Genomic DNA, 25,136 nt, shown 5'->3' with positions numbered 1-25,136 from the left:
TGTTGGGCTAGCGTAATTTTAAGAATTCTAGGGAAACTGGGGATCCATGGCAAAGTTCATCAAGTGTCCATATCTCAAGTGGTCAAAACTTCTTCTTTGGTCTATCCGTTGTCTGTATAGCGTCTCATCAACTTCCTCGTCCAAGGGGGTCTTGTTATCTTGGAGAAAAACCAGAAAAACAGGTGAAAGAAACGGACCGTAGAAATCGCATTTTCATCACATCATTGTTTCTATCGTTGGGTCGTAAATCAAATCCAGGTTAATTACAGTTTCCTCACTCCTCAAACTCATCACTCTTGTACTTTGTTTGCACTTCATTAAAGCCTGACCGCATCTAAATATCAAGCCAATAGATATAACAACACCTAAAATACATAGGAGAAACTTTCCAACATCCATTATGACTCCTTGAGCCCAGTCTCCCAAACCTGAGAACCAATTTCGCGGGTTCAACCATGACACCCAACCAGTCAGCTCATTACCTACAGCAGCAAGAGTGAGATTGTGTTTTCGGCGAAATTCCCACTTTAATTGGAGAATATCATCCATCTTTTGGTCTATGACCTCTACCGGATCCTCGGTGCTATTCGTGATATACGTGCAACACTTCACGCCGTACTGTGTTGCCAATGTAACACAATATCCGCCTGTCACTGCTGTGAGGTAATTAAGAACCATTCTATGCTGTACCAGTTCTGTTTTATAAGCTTGGAGTTCTCTTCCAGTGTATCCAAACGTGTCATCATACATTTCAGTGATATTATCTAACAAATTTGCAAGCGCAGAGATGTATCTATAATTCATCACTCCTCGAGCGGTGCGAGTGAAATCTAACGCCACCAGAACCTGAATCCCGGTGGATTCATGGATCAGATCAGAGGCCGGATGCTCTAACCTTTCTGACAGTTGTCTTTTAACTCGGTGCTCGTAATGAGTGTGAGTATAAGGAGCTTGGGCACCACGGTGTATGTCTTTCATTTTGTCATGTGTTACAGTCATTACTTCAGGCAATACTTTTCCAATATAACACAATCCTTCAGAGTTTGGGGCAAGCCACTTGTACGCCTTTCTCCCGCATATGAAATATGCATCATCGGGGAGAACATATGGGACGGAGAAGGACATTACCATATTACACACCTTCCAGGTGAAATCTCCTAATCCTAATTCTTCCATCTGCTTAATACACGTATCAGGCTGTACGATATGTGCACAGTATCCTGGTGATACTTCTCCAACTCTAGTAATCCTATTTCCTAAGGTATATCTATACCGGAAAGATTTTCCTCTACTGGCTATGTGGCGTACAAGCTCTGTATCTGTAGGCATTCTATCTGCTCTATGCGAAAAGGTCATGGTGTGGTTACTCCATGACACTTCCCAATTTCCCGGCTTTCTGGGATTGGAGATGTTGAAACATAATAGGGACCTATCCACATGGTATTGGTGGAGCTTCAAACTAGGAGGGCTGGAGATATTAAACCTCCGGTCCACCGGTCTCCCACCATTTAACTCAAGTACCTCCTCTATCGTTAAAGGAAATGGTACTAGCCCTGATTTGCTATGACCCTGAGGTACTTGAGAGCATACCCAACAATCTGTTTTGTTTAACACATTACCCACTAAGGAGTGATAGTCACTTAATGGATGCCGATCCATATGGATATTAAAACTGGACTGGCATTTCTTTATGCACCCATCTTCAATGACATTGTTACAGAGCCTACAGATACAGTTCTCTTCAGCTAATAATCCGTCACAATTCCTTCTATGGTCAATGCTATCGGATCGTTTTCTGATACTCGCCTTTGCTTGTTGGTTAGGTTGATCTTGGAAAACTACGCCTCCATCTTTATCATCAGAACTCATTCCAGAACCTCTATCGACCTCCATGGTACTCTCGCCGGAACAGACTGCTCTGGTCAACATCATGGTTGACAGGAAAATCCGGATCACAGTCTCTTGGGGCAAGTCCATCTTTGAGGAGGAAATGGAGAAGAATGAGAAGGGGGAAAAAGAAATTTCAAGGGAGAGGGGATGGGAAGTGGAGAAAAACAATAAAAGGGATTGGGGAGTCGACAACTGCTTTCGGTCTTCAAGGCTCAGGTGCCGCCTCAGTCCTCCTGGAACAGACACTCCAGTGATACAACCTCTACCGTCTGTTCCTTATCACGGGACTTCTCTGGATCAGCAACCTTCTTGCAGTGGGATGAATGGACCCAAGTATCTCTCTCAGCAACCTTCAATGCTGTAGTGCTAGTCAATAAGACCTGGTATGGTCCTTCCCATCTGTCAATAAGGCAACCCGTTGACACGACCTCACCTATCCCTCCGCTAGGGGCCTTCACTAATCTCGTGGGTGGAGCAGTTCCTACTGTGGTTTCTGATATGGTGGCCGCTAGAGAGAGCGCTGAAATTGTTGCCGAATCGTCTTCTTGATCACACTCCTGAGGAAAGTTCAAAACAGGGTACAACTTGCACGGGTTAATAATTGCATGGGTTACTTGGTTAACATCATTAACATTTATATGATTGCTAAGAGTTTGTGTTTTACACCCCAGTGCGTTTTTCTCCGCAATCAACTTCTCTCCTGTAATGTATGGTGGCGGTGGGGCTGTGGCTATCAGTTTCCTGACTGCCCCAGATCCCGCCGCCAGAGCCAAACCTCTCTGTATCTCACCTTCCTGTTGCCACAACTGTAAATAATCATGATGCTGAATTCGTCTCTTTGTTGATTTTATGAGACATATCCTCCTCCTTATATTTTGTAACACTTCTGGGCTGAAGCTACCTATTCTTGGGAATTTCTCCCTGTCTTGTACAGTCATTCTTTCCCATTCATCACATAAAACCTCTGTGTGACTTCCATATTTCTCACACATGATGTACCTTGCCGACCCGACTGGTCGGTTCTCTGAATCAACCCGAACCGAGGTTGATCGCCCCCTACCTGAACAACTGGCCCCCATAATCTGCAGGCGTTGCTTACTACTCCTTTGATCTTTATATCAAGGTCTTCAGCGAACCCTTACAGCAAACCAAATTATTCAAAATAGGCCGGCGGTGGCGGTTTACCGAGTACCCCACTCACTCGCTCACGTCGACCAATACGACCTGGTCACACCGATATGGTGCTGGCGTACTCGACCTAGAGCACCTACCAAAAACCTTCTGTTTACTGGAACATGTGAGGGTTACCCGCAGGACACTTACTCTTTCCAGTAAAGGTGGGGTTGTTAGATAGTTCCTGAGTGACCAGCGAACTTCCCTTTTTGTAAAAATAAAAAATTACACAAATCACGTTAGAATGTACAAATAGCGTTTGTGACCCCTTTACTCTAATGGTACTAGGTCAGATTACTAACTACTGTACACAATTACGTGCGGTCCAATCGTTCAGCACACAAGCACCTAAGCTTATGTACGGAAAGACCAAATGGAATCGATAATTGCGGCTGCGAATTCCTTCAGCAAGAGCTTGTATGGCCTATATGGGTGTTGCACCAACCCTTTTCGGTGTTGTGCCTGTAGACTGTATAGCGGACTTCTTTGTCTATTTTACCTGAACCTGCTGGTTTGCTATGACCTCCTGGTCTGACCTCCTGGTCTCGTTACAGTATGACCTCCTGGTCTCGTTACTGTATTACCTCCTGGTCCGCTATACTCTAATGCTCATATATTGTGTTTAACCAAGGATGCCTCCCTAGCCACCGTGCATGTCACTTACACGTATGTTCCTCACGAGTACTCGGTGATTTCTTTTGGTTCAACCTCTAAAATTGTATAAATGTATGAAAAACACTCACTCACCACATGCACTCTTTTGCTTCTATTTCTATTTCTGCGCAGAAATTTTTCTTTAGCCCAGCTGTGTTACCAATTAGGAGCAGGATCTGTTAATTTAAATTTCGGACACCAAAAATAGACTTGCGTTATTTATCGCTTTGCGTTACTTCAACTTATCGTGACTTGAGCTACGTGGGCGTAACCGGACGCTCCGTTGCGTAATGTACGCTGCGTGCGTCTGCTTTTGGATTGCGTACACAAGTCTTTTGTTAGGGACACGTGTACGCAAAACAAAGATCCACCGTAACACAATTTATACTTTTATCAATGTAGATGATCCCTGATCATCTGCCGCACCCCACTGGCTTTGCCTTATCTCCCAGGCAAACCTGTGTGTTTGTCTACACTTTTAACTATTTCCTCTATTCTTAAACTATGAAATAACAGCAAGTCTCTTTTAGCACTTTTCTATCAACTATAAAACTGGCAGACAGGATAGTGATATACGAAAATGAAAAAGAAATGCAGATATATATGTATGCGTGCGTGTGTACGCAAGACAGAAGAAAAAAAATTACAGTTTTAAAAGACACTAGCGTTTTGTTCTTACCTCCGGTTCCCGGATTCCTTCAGCACTCGTTATCTAAGCGAAGCAGACGCTTATCCCGCCAGCACTACGAGACAACCTCCCGCCCTTTGCTGAGGGATAATGTCTGCTGATCTACCTAGTGCAGATATGTGAAGGACTGGACGGCCCCCAATTGATAAAGCTAAATTATTTATCGTACTTATAACCCTTTATGAGGTCTAAGAACACTGTACGCTATCTACGTAAGAAGTACCGTAAGGGTACGCTAGTTGCGTATCGATCGCTCAGCCGTAGGCGAGACGCTCAAGCGTCGCGTTCGCTCACGGCCCAGAGATCACAGGCTGACACGCTATTGGCTGTTGACTGACGTAATGATTCGCTATGGCGTAGCGGACGCTCGAGACCACGAGGAGATCACCAGCGGCGCAGACGCTCACAACGCTATACCTTTATATCTATACCTTTAACAATGAGATACACAGTATACCTTAGTGTAGAGACAAAGTGTAAGTGTAACCTGGTGTAACCTGATTAACTACAAAGCTGCTTGAGCGTCACCGACGCTCTATGAACACTTAACACTATGAGAAAATACACAGATATCTGTTTAGGGTCCAAAGCCTATTATATGTATTATAACTAATTATTCTTGCAAAAAGGAATCACAGTACAAATGATACACTACAGTATAACATAAACCAACTAACCAGATAACTATGCAGGAAATACAATACAATCTAATCAAGGGAAAATACGAGAGAAAGAGAAGAGAGGGAGAGAGAGAGATGAGAGAAATGGCTCACAGTAAGACAATATGATCACGGAGAAAAACTTACGCACAAGGGGAAACGATCGCATGCGCCTGGACATCCAGCACCCGATTTTCAGCAATGAGAACCGTTGAAGAGTGAGAGCTGGATGTGGTCGGCCTGCCTATTTATGCCCCACACACAATGCAATCTAATGGTCCCTACAATCTGATCGTCCATTGGACACAGGAATTCGGCTTCGCATTATAACAAAAGGTCATAGGTTGATTCATACAGGTGGGCTGTGACGATTTCAAACAGCTCAGGTGGGTGGGACACTGGGTTTCCCGCCGCATACCTGAGTAAGAGTAAATAATAGTAATGGACATAAACTTCTTATGTCCATAACTATTCGCACGAGCGATTAATACGCTCCAAACCAACACCGGAATATTGCTATTTAAATACTCTTCCGATGGGTACCAAACACTACTGTATGACTCCTGTTAGACCCTTCCCACAATACAAAGAGGGATCCCTCCGTTCAGGGACATTCTATATTAACCAAACTTTCAGAATCTATCAAAGGGACCATAATCTATAAACTACGTTAATTGTGGAAATATGTAACGATTGGGTCGCACGCTACGACTACATACTCTTTACCGTAAATACGCATACCGATGCGAGCGGGTGCACGCATCAGCGGGTATGCGCCATCACGGGAAAGCGCACGCATGCGCAGCGCGGACCTGTGTGAGGTGCAAATATGGCAGTGTGCATAGAGATATTTTTCTGACTTTGACAGTAGTGATAAAATCCATACTACTAGGGCCAGAATTACTAAAGTTTATAGAAGTGGAGATGGTGCCCATACTGTAGCAACCAAATCTAGCTATTGGGCAGGATGTAATAGAGTCCAAGTTCGCTGGACGTGCGGAATGCCTGCAGAAGTCTGACTTTTTTTAAAGGGGCATACAATTGCAAGGCATGGTTTGCCTAAAGACTGCTCCTTTAAAAAAAGTCACAGTTGGCTGGCATCCCAAATGTCCGGCAAATGTGAACTCTATTACATCCCACCCATAATCTTCTTCAAGGTGCTATATAAATGATAAGTAAAATCTGATCGGTTGCAATGGACGACATCTCCACTTCTATAAACTTGCACTTTGGTAATTTAAAAATAGCATGTAAATGTTTGCCTAGGTTATTGCAGAACATTTGTGCATATTAGGGCTGATACATACTGGGACAGATGCACAGTTTTGCACTGCTCATAGGGCCGGATTCTTGTTTGAGAATAAAGAGCCTGATTAAGAGCATTTGTGGTTGTGATTGCTGTTGCGATCATTTGCCGTCAGCAATTGCGAGTCGGGTCATCACCCAGATTCCAGGGTGAGCTGCTCTCCTGGTACGCAGAGGTCTCTCCAGTAGCAAGTAAGATCACAACTGCCAATTTATGCACTCCCAGAAAGCGCAGTGTAAACGGCCATGACACGCCTGCGTTTACCTGACCACTCCCTATTACCACCCACAAATGCTGTCCACCTGTCACTCATTTTGCGACTAATTCCTCGCTGCTACGAGTGCCGTTGCAGCACAGACTCATGCACAGTAAGAAAACATTGTCCAAGTAGCGGACTTCAGCTGAATGAGGCCCAAAGTAAGAAAGAGCAAGTAAATGTGCACATGCAATACTATTTTGCACTGCAGATCGATCAGATTTAAATGTGCAGAGAGATTTAGAGTTGAGAGAGGATTGTACAAACTCAAATCTAAATTGCAGTGTAAAAATAAAGCTGTCCAGTATTTGTGGGCTACATGCAAAAGCAGCCAGTATTACAATGCATGTAAAAATGTATTTGATCCCCTTGCAGTGCGGTATGGTAGGTCTAGGTGCACAGTTACTTGCTCTTTATTACTTTATTCACAAATCAGAATCAGGTCCATAGCAGAGCCAATCATTTGTAAACATGGGCTGTAAAAGGAGGTTCTCATGTTTAGTGAGGGTACAGTATATTCATAGAATAACGAGCTATGCAGTGTTGTCAGATAAAGTAACTATGGGGGTAATTCTGAGTTGTTCACAGCAGGATCTTTGTTAGCAGTTGGGCAAAACCATGGGGGTAATTCTGAGTTGATCGCAGCTTCAAGTTTGTTAGCAATTGGGCAAAACCATGTGCACTGCAGGGGAGGCAGATATAACGTGTGCAGAGAGAGTTAGATTTGGGTGGGGTGTGTTCAATCTGCAATCTAAATTGCAGTGTAAAAATAAAGCAGCCAGTATTTACCCTGCACAGAAACAAATATAACATTTGCAGAGAGAGTTAGGTTTGGGTGGGTTATTTTGTTTCTGTGCAGGGTAAATACTGGCTGCTTTATTTTTACACTGCAATTTAGATTGCAGATTGAACACACCCCACCCAAATCTAACTCTCTCTGCAAATGTTATATCTGCCCCCCCTGCAGTGCACATGGTTTTGCCCAACTGCTAAAAAATGTCCTGCTTCGATCAACTTGGAATTACCCCTATGCCTGTTTACAGATGAAAGTTCTATCCTATGGATAGGGCTGAGCATTGGAAATGTGCACTATTGATGATGACGGGTATCAAACCGGGTGTTAAGGGTAAGGGCTGCACATTCCCATCTCTCCACATGGGAAAATGCATGTATGTATGTAGGGCCTAATTCATGTTTCTCTGACGTCCTAGTGGATGCTGGGAACTCCGTAAGGACCATGGGGAATAGACGGGCTCCGCAGGAGACTGGGCACTCTAAGAAAGAATTAGGACTACTGGTGTGCACTGGCTCCTCCCTCTATGCCCCTCCTCCAGACCTCAGTTAGAATCTGTGCCCGGCTCGAGCTGGTTGCACAATAGGGGCTCTCCTGAGCTCCTAGTAAAGAAAGTATTTATTAGGTTTTTTATTTTCAGTGAGATCTGCTGGCAACAGACTCACTGCTACGAGGGACTTAGGGGAGAGAAGCGAACCTACCTGCTTGCAGCTAGCTTGGTCTTCTAGGCTACTGGACACCATTAGCTGCAGAGGGATCGAACACAGGCCCAGCCTCGGTTGTCCGGTCCCGGAGCCGCGCCGCCGTCCCCAGAGCCGGCCCTAATCAATATGATGCCCTAGGCAAGATTTTGGCTGGTGCCCCCTAGCACTGCCGCTAGTTCTGCAGGAGATGCCTGGAATAAGTCAGCTGGCAGCTCTGCTAACATCGGGTGCTTTTTATTTATAAAAATGCATCATATTATTTGTATTACTATGTGGCTAGGATGCACAAGCAGCTTCTGTTGATAAAAATGATATGTTGCATGCCTATATTCTGTGTACGACTGTGGCTGTATCTGCATACGAAATGGTACATTACAGTGATTTCCAGGAATACACTGCATTTTGTATGCAGATACAGCCGCAGTCACACACAAAATATAGGCATGCCGCATATCATTTTAATCGGCAGAAGCTGCTGGTGCCCGTAAGCATACCAAATGCCCTAGGCATTTGCCTAGTTTGCCTATGCCTAAGGCAGGCTCTGGCCGTCCCCCTTGCAGAGCCAGAAGACGGAAGATTCCGAGGAGAAAATCGGCGGCTGAAGACTCCGGTCTTCATTAAGGTAGCGCACAGCACTGCAGATGTGCGCCATTGCTCCCCATGCACACCACATACTCCGGTCACTGATGGGTGCAGGGCGCTGGGGGGGGCGCCCTGGGCTGCAATTAGATTACCTTAAAAATGGCAAAAAAACACATAATATAGTCTAATAAACTATATATGTGTAAAAATCCCCTGCCATAATATTAATAAAAGAGCGGGAGAAGTCCACCGTGAAAGGGGCGGGGCTATCTCCCTCAGCACACTGGCGCCATTTTCTCTTCACAGTTCCGCTGGAAGACAGCTCCCCAGGCTCTCCCCTGCAGTTTCCAGGCTCAATAGGGTAAAAAAGAGAGGGGGGGGGGCACTAAATTTAGGCGCAATACTGTGTATTATAGCTACTATAGGGAAAATCACTTTGTGTAGTGTAAATCCCTGTGTTATATAGCGCTGTGGTGTGTGCTGGCATACTCTCTCTCTGTCTCCCCAAAGGACTTGGTGGGGTCCTGTCCTCAGTCAGAGCATTCCCTGTGTGTGTGTGGTGTGTCGGTACGGCTGTGTCGACATGTTTGATGAGGAGGCTTATGTGGAGGCGGAGCAGGTGCCGATAAATGTGATGTCACCCCCTGCGGGGTCGACACCAGAGTGGATGGATATGTGGAAGGTATTAACCGACAGTGTCAACTCCTTACATAAAAGGTTTGATGACATAACAGCTGTGGGACAGCCGGCTTCTCAGCCAGTGCCTGCCCAGGCGTCTCAAAGGCCATCAGGGGCTCAAAAACGCCCGCTACCTCAGATGGCAGACACAGATGTCGACACGGAGTCTGACTCCAGTGTCGACGATGACGAGACTAATGTACATTCCACTAAGGCTATCCGTTGCATGATTACGGCAATGAAAAATGTGTTGCACATTTCTGACATTAACCCAGGTACCACTAAAAAGGGTATTATGTTTGGGGAGAAAAAACAACCAGTGGTTTTTCCCCCTTCAGATGAGTTAAATCAAGTGTGTGAAGAAGCGTGGGCTTCCCCTGATAAGAAACTAGTGATTTCTAAAAAGTTACTAATGGCGTACCCTTTCCCGCCAGAGGACAGGGTACGTTGGGAGACATCCCCGAGGGTGGATAAAGCGCTCACACGCTTGTCAAAAAAGGTGGCACTACCGTCTCAGGATACGGCCGCCTTAAAGGAGCCTGCGGATAGAAAGCAGGAGGCTATCCTGAAGTCTGTATATACACACTCAGGTACTATACTGAGACCTGCTATTGCTTCAGCATGGATGTGCAGTGCTGCAGCAGCGTGGTCTGATTCCCTGTTTGATAATATTGATTCCCTTGACAGGGACACTATATTGCTAACCATAGAGCATATTAAAGACGTAGTCTTATACATGAGAGATGCACAGAGGGATATTTGCCGGCTGGCATCTAGAATAAATGCAATGTCCATTTCTGCCAGGAGAGTATTATGGACTCGGCAGTGGACAGGTGATGCGGATTCTAAAAGGCACATGGAGGTTTTGCCAAACAAGGGTGAGGAATTGTTTGGGGATGGTCTCTCGGACCTCGTTTCCACAGTGACAGCTGGGAAGTCGACATTTTTACCCCAGGTTCCCTCACAGCCAAAGAAAGCACCGTATTATCAGATACAGTCCTTTCGGCCCCAGAAAGGCAAGCGGGTTAAAGGCGCGTCCTTTCTGCCCAGAGGCAGGGGTAGAGGGAAAAAGCTGCATGTCACAACTGAGGGCCTGAGCTGACGGGAGGCAGCCTCAGTTGTAGGGGCTGAGATGTAACGGAACCTGGGAGGTTGTATCAGACCCCTAGACATGTAAGTAACATGTAGAATAACTGCCCGAAGGCGTGACCACGACAACCAGGATAAAAGTCAATGATGTTTATTATGACAAACTCCGTAACACAGCAGCAGTAAAAGGAAACATAAAAGTCAACAGAGGATAAATACAATTCCTGGGTACTACAGGGTGGCAAGGGCCACAGGCACTGGTAGTGTGAGACAGTTCTTATAATCTTCTAGTTGGAAAGTCCTTACCAGGCCTGACTGTAGCAATGGAGAGAACCCAGGATCGTACCAGCTGATGTTCCAGGAAAGGCTGGGCTGCTGAAGGTAAAACGGCTGCTGTGGATACTGGCTGGAACCAGACTGTTGTTGGTACGGAGTGGATACTGGCTGGAACCAGTTAAATAATAAACGAACTTGAGAGCGATGAAATAATAATGAAGTTTGGAGTTTGAGAGCGGTGAAATAATAATACCGGTGGAGAGTGGTAAACTGCAGAAAAGGACACCGGCCCTTTAAGAGAAGCTATACACTGCTGGAAGCTGGGCTGGAAGCAGGTGATTGTTTGAGAGCGGTGAAATAATAATACCGGTGGAGAGTGGTAAACTGCAGAAAGGACACCGGCCCTTTAAGAGAAGCTGTACACTGCTGGAAGCTGGGCTGGAAGCAGGTGATTGTTGTAGCTGGAAACAGGTGAGTCCAGAATGGATCGGAGAGTCAGGCTACACCGCAGATGGAATGCTGGTGCGGGTCTCTATAGCAGAAGTCTGGAGACAGGAGCTGGAACCTGGAAGACAACCACAGGAGAGAGACAAACTGGAACTAGGTTAGACAACCAAAGCACTGACGCCTTCCTTGCTCAGGCACAGCATACTTATACCTGCAGCAAGGAAGGGGTTGGCTAGGCAATTATGCAAATCAACAATACAGACAGCAGATTGGTGGAAATAATCAGATGACAAAATCCAAGATGGCTGCGCCCATGCAGACACTTGGAGGGAAGTTTGGTTTGTAATCCATGTGAGAATTGAAACAGTAATGGCGACGCCGGCCACAGGAGACAGGAGACGCCAGACTGACAAGCGCACATTTAACCACGCGGGCACAGCGGAGGCCGCGGCTGATGAAATCACCACTCTGACATTCTGCATGTGGAAACTCAGGAACAGCGGAATCCGGTCCTGGAACGCTGAGCCAGCCTTAGGAGGCATCTGAAGGGTAAGTAATGGCGTCCAGATACCCGGATCGTGACAGCACCCCCCCCTTTAGGAGTGGCCCCAGGACACTTCTTAGGCTTTAAAGGAAACTTTGCGTGGAAATTTCGGACCAAGGCAGGAGCATGGACGTCTGAGGCATTGGTCCAAGAGCGTTCTTCAGGACCATAGCCCTTCCAGTCAATGAGGTATTGTAACTGACCGTAACGGAAACGTGAGTCCAAAATCTTGGCCACCTCGTACTCGACTCCCCGTTGAGTCTGAACTTTGGGAGCTGGAGGAAGTGCGGAATGAAACCGATTCAGGATCAGCGGTTTCAACAAAGAAACATGAAATGTCCTGGGTATTTTCAAGAAGGATGGTAACTGTAACCTGTAGGCAACAGGATTGATGACTTGTTCAATCTTGAAGGGTCCGATGTAGCGAGGTGCAAATTTCATGCTGGGAACTCTCAACCTCAAATTCTTCGTGGACAGCCACACACGATCACCCACCTTGAGAGCAGGAACCGCTCTACGCTTCCTATCGGCAAACTTCTTATACCTGAATGAGGCTTTAAGCAGGGCTGCGCGGACGTTCCTCCAGTTATTTGAAAACTGACGCAAGGTGACATCCACTGCTGGAACAGAAGTTGCGGGAAGCGGTTGGAATTCTGGGACTTTAGGGTGGAATCCATAATTAATGAAGAATGGTGTAGAAGAAGATGAGGAATGGTATTGATTGTTGTGGCTGAACTCGGCCCAAGGAAGGAGTTGAACCCAGTCATCTTGAGAGGAAGACACATATATACGGAGGAAGGCCTCCAAGTCCTGATTCACCCTCTCGGTTTGACCATTGGTCTGAGGATGGTAAGCCGTGGAAAACTTTAACTTGACTTGGAGGGCTTGACACAAACTTCGCCAAAATTTGGCTACAAATTGTACTCCACGATCCGAGATGATCTCTTCAGGAAGACCGTGAAGTCGGAAGATCTCTTGTATAAACACTTGAGCCAACTTGGAAGCTGACGGAAGACCGGTGAGAGGGATGAAATGTGCCATCTTGGTGAACCGGTCAACTACCACCCAGATGGTATTAAACTTGTTGCAGATAGGTAGATCGGAAACAAAGTCCATCGACAAATGGGTCCAAGGTCGACGGGGAACAGATAATGGAACCAGTTTCCCCGCAGGCGACTGGCGGGAGACTTTGTGTTGGGCACACTTTGGGCAGGAGGCAATAAATTCCATAACGTCCTTCTTCAGAGTTGGCCACCAGTAGGACCTAGAAATAAATTCAAGGGTTTTCTGAATGCCTGTATGTCCAGCAAAACGGGAAGCATGGGCCCAATGCATGAGCTTCTTCCTTAGAACTGGCTTAACAAAACTTTTCCCTGGTGGAGGCGTAGAGTCCATCCCTACCGTGGAGAATGCCAACGGATTAATAATAGGATGCTTGTCTGCAGACTCGGACTCATTTTCTTGCTCCCATGAGCGGGAAAGGGCATCGGCCTTACGATTCTGAGAACCCGGACAGAACTGGAGTTTAAAGTCAAACCTAGAGAAGAAAAGTGCCCATCTGGCCTGACGAGGATTCAGACATTGTGCGCCTTTGAGATATAAAAGATTTTTGTGGTCGGTAAGTATGGTGATTGAGTGGGAAGCTCCCTCCAACAGGTATCTCCACTCCTCCAGAGCGAGCTTGATGGCTAGCAACTCCTGATCGCCAATGGCATAGTTGCGCTTAGCTGGGGAGAATTTCCGGGAGAAGAAACTGCAAGGATGTAGATGTCCATCTTTGGCCCTCTGGGATAACACTGCTCCTACTCCAACGGAGGAGGCATCTCTACCTCTAAGATAAAAGGAGAGTCAGTGTCGGGCTGTTTCAGAACTGGTGCAGAGATGAACCGTTGCTTCAGAAGGTGAAAGGCCTGTGTAGCTTCCTCGGACCACTTGGACGGATTAGCACCTTTCTTGGTTAATGCAGTGATAGGCGATGGTGGAAAAGTCTCGTATAAATTTTCTATAATAATTGGCGAACCCTAAGAACCTCTGGACCCCTTTGAGGCTTAAGGGTATAGGCCAATTCTGGATTGCTTGGAGTTTCTCAGGATCCATCTCTAGTCCGGAACCGGACACAATGTAACCTAGAAACGGAATGGTTTTAACTTCAAACACACACTTCTCCAATTTACAATAGAGGTGATTGACACGGAGACGGGAAAGAACCTCTTTTACCCAGAAACGATGATCTTCGAGATTATTAGCAAAGATGAGGATGTCGTCTAGATAAACCACGACATGGCGGTACAAGATGTCCCTGAAAATCTCATTCACGAAGTGCTGGAAGACTGCTGGAGCGTTGCTCAATCCGAAGGGCATGACGAGGTACTCATAATGTCCGTCACGGGTGTTAAAGGCGGTCTTCCACTCGTCACCCTCACGGATTCGGATGAGATTGTAGGCACCCCTCAAGTCCAGCTTTGTGAAAATAGTTGCACCACTAACTCTATCAAAGAGCTCGGTAATCAGGGGTAAAGGGTATCGGTTCTTGACGGTAATGTCGTTCAGACCTCTGTAGTCGATGCACGGACGCAGACCACCGTCTTTCTTCTTAACGAAGAAGAAGCCTGCGCCAGCTGGAGAAGAAGATGGTCGGATGAAACCCTTCGCCAGGTTCTCTTTGATGTACTCTTCCATGGAGTGTGTCTCAGGCAGAGACAACGGATAAGTTCGGCCTCGCGGTGGAACCTTCCCTGGAATGAGGTCGATTGGGCAGTCCCATTCTCTATGAGGAGGAAGGATATCAGCAGAGGCTTTACTGAACACGTCCGTGAAGTCTTGATATGGAGGAGGCGGAACATCAGATGACCTGGGGAAGGAAGAACAAACAGGAAGAACTTTGGCTAAACAAGTCTCAGCACAGGAGGGACCCCATGCCAGTATTTGCGTAGTCGTCCAGTCAATTGATGGGTTGTGGAGACGGAGCCATGGAAGGCCTAAAACCACTGGATGTGTGGCTCTTGGAATCACTAAAAAAGAAATATACTCAGAATGAAGAACTCCCACTCTCAGACGAACTGGAAGAGTCCTTAAGGAAATGACTGCGTCAAAAATCTTGCTGCCATCCACGGCAGTCAAAGAGATGGACGAGGACAGTCTCTCGGTGGGTAGGGACCACCGTTTAACATAAGCTTCGGTTATGAAATTCCCAGCTGCTCCGGAATCAAGGAGGGCAATGACGTTCCTGTAACGTTGAGCAATTTGAAGCGACACTGGGAGGTTACAGTCATGAGGAGATGGAGAGGAGATCATTACTCCTAGCCGGCCCTCTCCTTGGCGAGCTAGGATCTGGAGTTTCCCGGACATTTGGGACAGGCATTGATAGTGTGCGACGGAGCTGCACAGTAGAGACAGAGAGACTCAGAGAGACGTCTTCGGCGCTCAGCGGGAGATAGACGGGAACGACTAATTTGCATAGGCTCATCCTTGGATGGAGATGGTTGACGAGGAGGAGGAGCAGAAGATTTAGGAGTAGATGATCTTCCTCGCTCGGTTGCTCTCTCTCTGAAACGTAGATCAACCTTCGTGCAAAGAGAAATTAGCTCATCCAACTTAGAGGGCAAGTCTCTGGTAGCTAACTCATCCTTGATGCGTTCTGATAAGCCATGCCAGAATGCAGCATACAGGGCCTCGTCGTTCCATGCCAGTTCGGATGCCAGGATTTTAAACTGTATAAGATACTGTCCCACAGTACGTGTTCCCTGGCGTAAACGGAGAATCTCAGATGAAGCAGATGTTATCCGGCCTGGCTCGTCGAAGATGCGCCTGAATGTAGCTACAAAGTCAGTATAGGAGGATAGCAGGGGATCAGACTTCTCCCATAAAGGTGATGCCCAGTCAAGGGCTGAGCCACTGAGAAGGGAGATGATATAGGCAATTTTGGTACGGTCACTGAAGAAATTGCCAGGTAGAAGCTCAAAGTGGATTTCACATTGATTGAGAAATCCCCTGCAGAACCTTGGAGATCCATCAAATTTTGCTGGCGTTGGAAGATGAAGATGTGGACTGGAAATGGGTAAGGTGGGTGGGGTTACAGCTGGTGTTACTGTAGTGGACGCACCGGACGTGCCAGGTCCACGGAGGGTCGTTTGAATCCCATCCAGCCGTGTAGAGAGATCCTGGAGACAGCGGATGATGTGGCCCTGTGCAGCCTCCTGATGTTCAAGTCGGGCTGCCAGTTCTTGCATCGGCCTGGCCGCTTGATCCTGGTCTCCGGCTGGATTCATTAGGTCAGTGCTTACTGTCACAACTGAGGGCCTGAGCTGACGGGAGGCAGCCTCAGTTGTAGGGGCTGAGATGTAACGGAACCTGGGAGGTTGTATTCCCCCTTCAGATGAGTTAAATCAAGTGTGTGAAGAAGCGTGGGCTTCCCCTGATAAGAAACTAGTGATTTCTAAAAAGTTACTAATGGCGTACCCTTTCCCGCCAGAGGACAGGGTACGTTGGGAGACATCCCCGAGGGTGGATAAAGCGCTCACACGCTTGTCAAAAAAGGTGGCACTACCGTCTCAGGATACGGCCGCCTTAAAGGAGCCTGCGGATAGAAGGCAGGAGGCTATCCTGAAGTCTGTATATACACACTCAGGTACTATACTGAGACCTGCTATTGCTTCAGCATGGATGTGCAGTGCTGCAGCAGCGTGGTCTGATTCCCTGTTTGATAATATTGATTCCCTTGACAGGGACACTATATTGCTAACCATAGAGCATATTAAAGACGTAGTCTTATACATGAGAGATGCACAGAGGGATATTTGCCGGCTGGCATCTAGAATAAATGCAATGTCCATTTCTGCCAGGAGAGTATTATGGACTCGGCAGTGGACAGGTGATGCGGATTCTAAAAGGCACATGGAGGTTTTGCCAAACAAGGGTGAGGAATTGTTTGGGGATGGTCTCTCGGACCTCGTTTCCACAGTGACAGCTGGGAAGTCGACATTTTTACCCCAGGTTCCCTCACAGCCAAAGAAAGCACCGTATTATCAGATACAGTCCTTTCGGCCCCAGAAAGGCAAGCGGGTTAAAGGCGCGTCCTTTCTGCCCAGAGGCAGGGGTAGAGGGAAAAAGCTGCATGTCACAACTGAGGGCCTGAGCTGACGGGAGGCAGCCTCAGTTGTAGGGGCTGAGATGTAACGGAACCTGGGAGGTTGTATCAGACCCCTAGACATGTAAGTAACATGTAGAATAACTGCCCGAAGGCATGACCACGACAACCAGGATAAAAGTCAATGATGTTTATTATGACAAACTCCGTAACACAGCAGCAGTAAAAGGAAACATAAAAGTCAACAGAGGATAAATACAATTCCTGGGTACTACAGGGTGGCAAGGGCCACAGGCACTGGTAGTGTGAGACAGTTCTTATAATCTTCTAGTTGGAAAGTCCTTACCAGGCCTGACTGTAGCAATGGAGAGAACCCAGGATCGTACCAGCTGATGTTCCAGGAAAGGCTGGGCTGCTGAAGGTAAAACGGCTGCTGTGGATACTGGCTGGAACCAGACTGTTGTTGGTACGGAGTGGATACTGGCTGGAACCAGTTAAATAATAAACGAACTTGAGAGCGATGAAATAATAATGAAGTTTGGAGTTTGAGAGCGGTGAAATAATAATACCGGTGGAGAGTGGTAAACTGCAGAAAAGGACACCGGCCCTTTAAGAGAAGCTATACACTGCTGGAAGCTGGGCTGGAAGCAGGTGATTGTTTGAGAGCGGTGAAATAATAATACCGGTGGAGAGTGGTAAACTGCAGAAAGGACACCGGCCCTTTAAGAGAAGCTGTACACTGCTGGAAGCTGGGCTGGAAGCAGGTGATTGTTGTAGCTGGAAACAGGTGAGTCCAGAATGGATCGGAGAGTCAGGCTACACCGCAGATGGAATGCTGGTGCGGGTCTCTATAGCAGAAGTCTGGAGACAGGAGCTGGAACCTGGAAGACAACCACAGGAGAGAGACAAACTGGAACTAGGTTAGACAACCAAAGCACTGACGCCTTCCTTGCTCAGGCACAGCATACTTATACCTGCAGCAAGGAAGGGGTTGGCTAGGCAATTATGCAAATCAACAATACAGACAGCAGATTGGTGGAAATAATCAGATGACAAAATCCAAGATGGCTGCGCCCATGCAGACACTTGGAGGGAAGTTTGGTTTGTAATCCATGTGAGAATTGAAACAGTAATGGCGACGCCGGCCACAGGAGACAGGAGACGCCAGACTGACAAGCGCACATTTAACCACGCGGGCACAGCGGAGGCCGCGGCTGATGAAATCACCACTCTGACATTCTGCATGTGGAAACTCAGGAACAGCGGAATCCGGTCCTGGAACGCTGAGCCAGCCTTAGGAGGCATCTGAAGGGTAAGTAATGGCGTCCAGATACCCGGATCGTGACACTGCACCATACAGCCAAGTTCCCAAGAACAGAAATCTTCCCCTGCTTCCACTAAATCCACTGCATGACGCTGGGGCTCCACTGATGGAGCCAGGTGCGGTGGGGGCCCGTCTCCGGAACTTCAGCGACCGGTGGATTCGCTCACATGTGGATCCCTGGGTTCTACAAGTGGTATCTCAGGGATACAAGCTGGAATTCGAGACGTCTCCCCCTCGCCGTTACCTCAAATCAGCCTTGCCAGCTACTCCCCCGGACAGGGAGGTGGTGCTGGCGGCAATTCACAAGCTGTTCCTCCAGCAGGTGATAATAAAAGTTCCCCTCCTTCAACAGGGCCGGGGTTACTATTCCACAATGTTTGTGGTACCGAAACCAGACGGTTCGGTGAGACCCATTCTAATTTAAAATCCTTGAACACTTATATAAGAAGGTTCAAGTTCAAAATGGAATCGCTCAGGGCGGTTATTGCAAGCCTGGAAGAAGGGGATTACATGGTATCACTGGACATCAAGGATGCGTACCTGCATGTCCCCATTTACCCACCTCACCAGGTGTACCTCCGGTTTGTGGTACAAGACTGCCATTACCAATTCCAGACGTTGCCGTTTGGTCTGTCCACGGCACCGAGGGTATTTACCAAGGTAATGGCCGAAATGATGATACTCCTTCGAAAGAAGGGAGTTCTAATTATCCCATACTTGGACGATCTCCTAATAATGGCGAGGTTCAGGGAGCAGTTGTTGGTCGGAGTAGCACTATCTCAGGAAGTGCTACAACAGCACGGCTGGATTCTGAATATTCCAAAGTCGCAGCTGGATCCTACGACGCGTCTGCTGTTCCTGGGTATGATTCTGGACACAGAACAGAAGAAGGTGTTTCTACCGGAGGAGAAGGCCAAGGAGTTGTCATCTCTGGTCAGAGACCTCCTGAAACCAAAACAGGTGTCGGTGCATCACTGCACGCGAGTCCTGGGAAAGATGGTAGCTTCTTACGAGGCAATTCCATTCGGCAGGTTCCATGCAAGGATCTTTCAGTGGGATCTGTTAGACAAGTGGTCCGGATCGCATCTTCAGATGCATCGGCTGATCACCCTGTCCCCGAGGGCCAGGGTGTCTCTGCTATGGTGGCTGCAGAGTGCTCATCTTCTAGAGGGCCGCAGATTCGGCATACAGGACTGGGTCCTGGTGACCATGGATGCAAGCCTCCGAGGTTGGGGGGCAGTCACGCAGGGAAGAAACTTCCAAGGACAATGGTCGAGTCAGGAGGCTTCCCTACACATAAATATTCTGGAACTAAGGGCCATTTACAATGCCCTAAGTCAGGCAAGACCCCTGCTTCAAAACCAGCCGATGCTGATTCAGTCAGACAACATCACGGCGGTCGCCCATGTAAACCGACAGGGCGGCACAAGAAGCAGGATGCCGATGGCAGAAGCCACAAGGATTCTCCGATGGGCGGAGAATCACGTGATAGCACTGTCAGCAGTGTTCATTCCGGGAGTGGACAACTGGGAAGCAGACTTCCTCAGCAGGCACGACCTCCACCCGGGAGAGTGGGGACTTCATCCAGAAGTCTTCCAACTGATTGTAAACCGTTGGGAAAGGCCACAGGTGGACATGATGGCGTCCCGCCTAAACAAAAAGCTAAAAAGATATTGCGCCAGGTCAAGGGACCCTCAGGCGATAGCTGTGGACGCTCTAGTGACACCGTGGGTGTACCAGTCGGTTTATGTGTTCCCTCCTCTTCCTCTCATACCAAAGGTGTTGAGGATAATAAGAAAGAGAGGAGTAAGAACTATACTCATCGTTCCGGATTGGCCAAGAAGGACTTGGTACCCGGAACTACAAGAAATGATCTCAGAGGACCCTTGGCCTCTGCCTCTCAGACTGGACCTGCTACAGCAGGGGCCCTGTCTGTTCCAAGACTTACCGCGGCTGCGTTTGACGGCATGGCGGTTGAACGCCGGATCCTGATGGAAAAGGGCATTCCGGATGAAGTCATTCCTACGCTGATAAAAGCTAGGAAAGATGTGACAGCAAAGCATTATCACCGCATATGGCGAAAATATGTTGCTTGGTGTGAGGCTATGAAGGCCCCCACAGAAGAATTTCAGCTGGGTCGATTTCTGCACTTCCTACAGTCAGGAGTGACTATGGGCCTAAAATTGGGATCCATTAAAGTCCAGATTTCGGCCCTGTCTATTTTCTTTCAAAAAGAACTGGCTTCACTGCCTGAAGTTCAGACGTTTGTTAAGGGAGTGCTGCATATTCAGCCCCCTTTTGTGCCCCCAGTGGCACCTTGGGATCTCAACGTTGTGTTGGATTTTCCTAAAATCACATTGGTTTGAGCCACTTCAGACCGTGGAATTAAAATATCTCACGTGGAAAGTGGTCATGCTTTTGGCCTTGGCTTCGGCTAGGCGGGTGTCAGAATTTACGGCTTTGTCCTGTAAAAGCCCCTATCTGATTTTCCATATGGACAGAGCAGAATTGAGGACGCGTCCCCAATTCCTCCTTAAGGTGGTATCAGCGTTTCATTTGAACCAACCTATTGTGGTGCCTGCGGCTACTCGGGACTTGGAGGCCTCCAAGTTGCTGGACGTAGTCCGGGCCCTGAAAATATATGTTTCCAGGACGGCTAGAGTCAGAAAGACTGACTCGCTGTTTATCCTGCATGCACCCAACAAGCTGGGTGCTCCTGCTTCTAAGCAGACTATTGCTCGCTGGATCTACTCCACGATTCAACTTGCACATTCTGCGGCTGGACTGCCGCATCCTAAATCAGTCAAAGCCCATTCCACGAGGAAGGTGGGCTCTTCTTGGGCGGCTGTCCGAGGGGTCTTGGCTTTACAACTTTGCCGAGCTGCTACCTGGTTGGGATCAAACACGTTTGCAAAATTCTACAAGTATGATACCCTGGCTGAGGAGGACCTTGAGTTTGCTCATTCGGTGCTGCAGAGTCATCCGCACTCTCCCGCCCGTTTGGGAGCTTTGGTATAATCCCCATGGTCCTTGCGGAGTTCCCAGCATCCACTAGGACGTCAGAGAAAATAAGAATTTACTCACCGGTAATTCTATTTCTCGTAGTCCGTAGTGGATGCTGGGCGCCCATCCCAAGTGCGGATTGTCTGCAATACTTGTATATAGTTATTGCCTAACTAAAGGGTTATTGTTATGAGCCATCTGTTCGTGAGGCTCAGTTATTATTCATACTGTTAACTGGGTATAGTATCACGAGTTGTACGGTGTGATTGGTGTGGCTGGTATGAGTCTTACCCGGGATTCCAAATCCTCTCCTTATTGTGTCAGCTCTTCCGGGCACAGTTTCCCTAACTGAGGTCTGGAGGAGGGGCATAGAGGGAGGAGCCTGTGCACACCAGTAGTCCTAATTCTTTCTTAGAGTGCCCAGTCTCCTGCGGAGCCCGTCTATTCCCCATGGTCCTTACGGAGTTCCCAGCATCCACTACGGACTACGAGAAATAGAATTACCGGTGAGTAAATTCTTATTTTTTCCACAATACGATGTTTTTGCAATGGAGCAATTGTCAGCAGACTCCACATGTGCTGCGTTCGCATGGACATTTTATACACAGTGATTGACAGGAAAGGACTGCTAGGGGGAGTTAAAGTGGGAGTAGGGCAAAAATGCATGTGTGTCATGGCCGTTTTCGAGGTGTGTATTTGCCTTCATCTGTGATCATGTACATAGAGAAACATGGCGCAATGTGTCGCTACTGCATACGGAGTTGCTACATGTTATGCTTGTGATGAGTGGTGGGATGCATTGCATGCAAAATGCGATGCTTGATGCATCGCGCCCCTAGTTTCCAAACCTTTAAGCGTTCTCTGAAAACTCACCTCCTTAGGCAAGCTTATCAAACTCCACCACCATCCACATAACCTCCATAAAGGTACCCTACCCAATTACATCCCCTCTATACAGCCCACTCATAACAGCTCACATATTTCTTCTTTCTTCACTTATACCTCCTCCCGAACACAGGCCATAATTGCTGTGTGACCATATTATACAGCCCACCATGAACCTGTGCAATCTGACTAAACCATTATGCAATATGCAGCACCTATCCTTATATTGTAAGCTTGCGAGCAGGGCTCTCTTACCTATATGTCTGTCTGTTATTAGCCAGTTTTGTTTTATTGCTGTTTGTTCCCAATTGTAAAGCAACAGAATATGCTGCAATATATAAGAAGCTCATACCCTCCAACTGTACCTTTTTGGCCTGTACGGTACCATTTGTTTATGGTCTGTATAGGCTATATAGGACTTTTTACTGGATATCAGCGTCTCCAATTCCTACTGATTCCTATGTGAGCGCCACGGGCCACGCACCCTTTATTCATGGATACGCCCCTTTCCTAATTTGTACCAGTTTTCTGCTTAGCCATGTTGGAGGGATGGAAGCTATTAATAAATAAGTAATTATGGTCTGCCCTCATTCAATTCTGCTTTAGCCCCACTGTGCAGTAAATAAGCCCCTACGTGCAAAATGATTATCTGCCTGATTAAAGAATAAGTTTTCACACTGTTCTTGTCTTATTTCCAGGCAATGTTTGGCAGTATGTTCCAGAGTGAATTCCAAACAGCATTGTGAGGGCTGCATTCAGGAAGTGGTCTCCTGCAGATTATCAAATGCTCTGTTCATCCATGTGAGCAGGCTTCAGGGCACAGTCATTTGGGATTAGGTCAGTCAAACATCCTCTCTTCTCTGACTCATTGGGATAGTTATACCTGCAGCTTTTCAGCCAAGAAAGGAACAAATTGACTCAGGAGACAAGACCAAGATCATATACAGAGACTGTCAGCTGCTTGGACAGTAAATTCCAGCTGGTACCTCAATCTTCATACAGTTGATTAAAATACTTTTCAATGTGCCTATTATGGTAAAAGGTTTACTGAGTCTCCCAAGTATCCCTTTCCAATGGGATAACAGAGCCAAACCCCAAAACGGAATCTCAATGATGTTAGTGGCCTTAAAGTCAACTCTGTTCAATGTATGACGGACCATTTAAAGGTTGGACCAACGGTGACTTAGTAAACAATCAAAATCATACAATGCTGCTTTCTGTAAATCAAAAGTTATAATTGTACAGATTTAATATTTATGCCAGTAATACAAATCAATCAATTTATGAGAAATTGAGAGCTTTAACACATTACCTGCTGGAGAAATTACTAGCAAATTATTTTCGACAGATATGCAAAATATATGCCATCATTTTGTACTGAGCTTTAGAAATAAAATGAATGTCAGTGACCAAGATGTTTACCCACTTCAGTACCAAACCGCAGCAAAAGTTACACTGTATGCTGCAATTAAAACACAATATGCTAAATATTTCTAATGTATATATAGAAAGAAATGAGTTGTGCAATGTTATTTATTTCACCCTGACCTCTGTGTATGCATTAAACTGTATTGGTCACAGAATGGTGACAGCCATTATAAAATGTACATTGTCTTTTTACTACATGTGTATTCCTCTTGTGGTATGTCAGACTTCAGTCCTCCACTGCGGCTCATAAGTTTCAGTAGTCCGTAGTAGCCATACTTGCCTACTCTCCCAGATCAACCAGGAGGCTCCCGAAAAATTGAGTGGCACTCCTGGCCACCCGGAATGGTAGGCAAGCCTCAAGGAGCCATTCAGAGCCCCCTGCTCTCCCCGCACCACTCCTAAAAGGCAGTCAAGGAAGGTTGATGATGCAATTCATCGTAGCCCCACCCCCCGCTTTGCAATGCTGCCGAATTCGGTACCCCGGATAGACTGGCCAGCTCAGAGTCCCGATCTTAACCCCACTAAGAACCTCCGGGATGAATTGGATGGGTGCATTCTAGACCAACTTAACCTTCTTCAGTGTCGCAGTTGGTCACTGTACTTAAGGTAGAATGGTAAAACATACCACCTGCTGCTTGCAAAGAAGGGTGTCTGCAGTAATTACGGCACATGGTGGACCTACAAAGTACTGAGATCAATAAAATCTTGGCAAAAACCACAGAATGGCCACAGCACATGTGTTTATATCCTTATCACATATGATAGAACGACACTTACATCATATTTCATTCACGCGTTCCTATCTGGGATTCTGTAGCTGCTAACCCCCACATGAGATCCATCAGCGCCGTACCTACGTGTGTGCCTGGCACACAGCGCAGTTGCCCTGAGGGCGCAACGGCCAGTGGCTTGTAACGAGTCAAATTGACTAATTACAAGCTGCCTCTGCTGTGTGCGCCGCACCGGAGAAAAGCCGGTGGCAGGGGAGGAGAGCAGCAGCGCCGAAGGCAGCGGAGAAGGAGGAGGAGGGAGGTGGACTGGAGCAGCAGCAGCACTATGTAATTGGTAGCGGCGCAGCTGCAGCAGTCCCCTCTCCTTCCGCATTGGCTGCCCAGCGCTGCTGTGAATGCTGGGATGCGTTTCCCTCATCCCAGCATTCACAGAGGTGGCGGGCAGCCAATGCGGAAGGAGAGGGGACTGCTGCAGCGGCGCCTCTACCAATTACATAGCGCTGCTGCGGCTCCAGTCCCCCTCCCTCCTCCTCCCTTGCCCGGGATCTGATCATCTGCCAGCACCGAGGAGCCTGACTAAAAAGGGGACGCTGTCCGCCGTAATGTGTAAAAACGGGGACGCTGTCTGCCGTAATGTGTAAAAAGGGGGACGCTGTCTGCCGCAATATGTAAAAAGGGGGACTGGCTGCCGTAATGTGTAAAAATAGGATTTTAATACCTACCGGTAAATCCTTTTCTCTTAGTCCGTAGAGGATGCTGGGGTCACATTAAGAACCATGGGGTATAGACGGGATCCGCAGGAGACATGGGCACTTTAAAACTTTCAAATGGTGTGACCTGGCTCCTCCCTCTATGCCCCTCCTCCATACCTCAGTTTAAGGAACTGTGCCCAGGGAGACTGACATTTCGAGGAAAGGAATTATTGTTAAACCAAGGTGAG

At 47.3% G+C, this 25,136-nt stretch overlaps 1 protein-coding gene across 1 annotated transcript in view; it reads left to right on the top strand.

Annotated features, from left to right (window-relative positions):
• SLC26A9 (solute carrier family 26 member 9) overlaps nt 1–23,603 on the top strand; it is a 194,533-nt gene extending 170,930 nt beyond the window's left edge. The window contains exon 20 of the mRNA XM_063955157.1: nt 22,736–23,603. Within this exon, the coding sequence (XP_063811227.1) occupies nt 22,736–22,783 (48 nt within the window). The 3' untranslated portion in view covers nt 22,784–23,603. The remainder of the gene's footprint in view (nt 1–22,735) is intronic.
• Nucleotides 23,604–25,136: the final 1,533 nt, after the last annotated feature.

Source organism: Pseudophryne corroboree, chromosome 2 (genome assembly GCF_028390025.1).
Source record: "Pseudophryne corroboree isolate aPseCor3 chromosome 2, aPseCor3.hap2, whole genome shotgun sequence".
NCBI lineage: Eukaryota > Metazoa > Chordata > Amphibia > Anura > Myobatrachidae > Pseudophryne > Pseudophryne corroboree.
The sequence above is the reverse complement of the archived record's forward strand: the minus strand, read 5'-3'. Positions and strand labels throughout refer to the sequence as shown.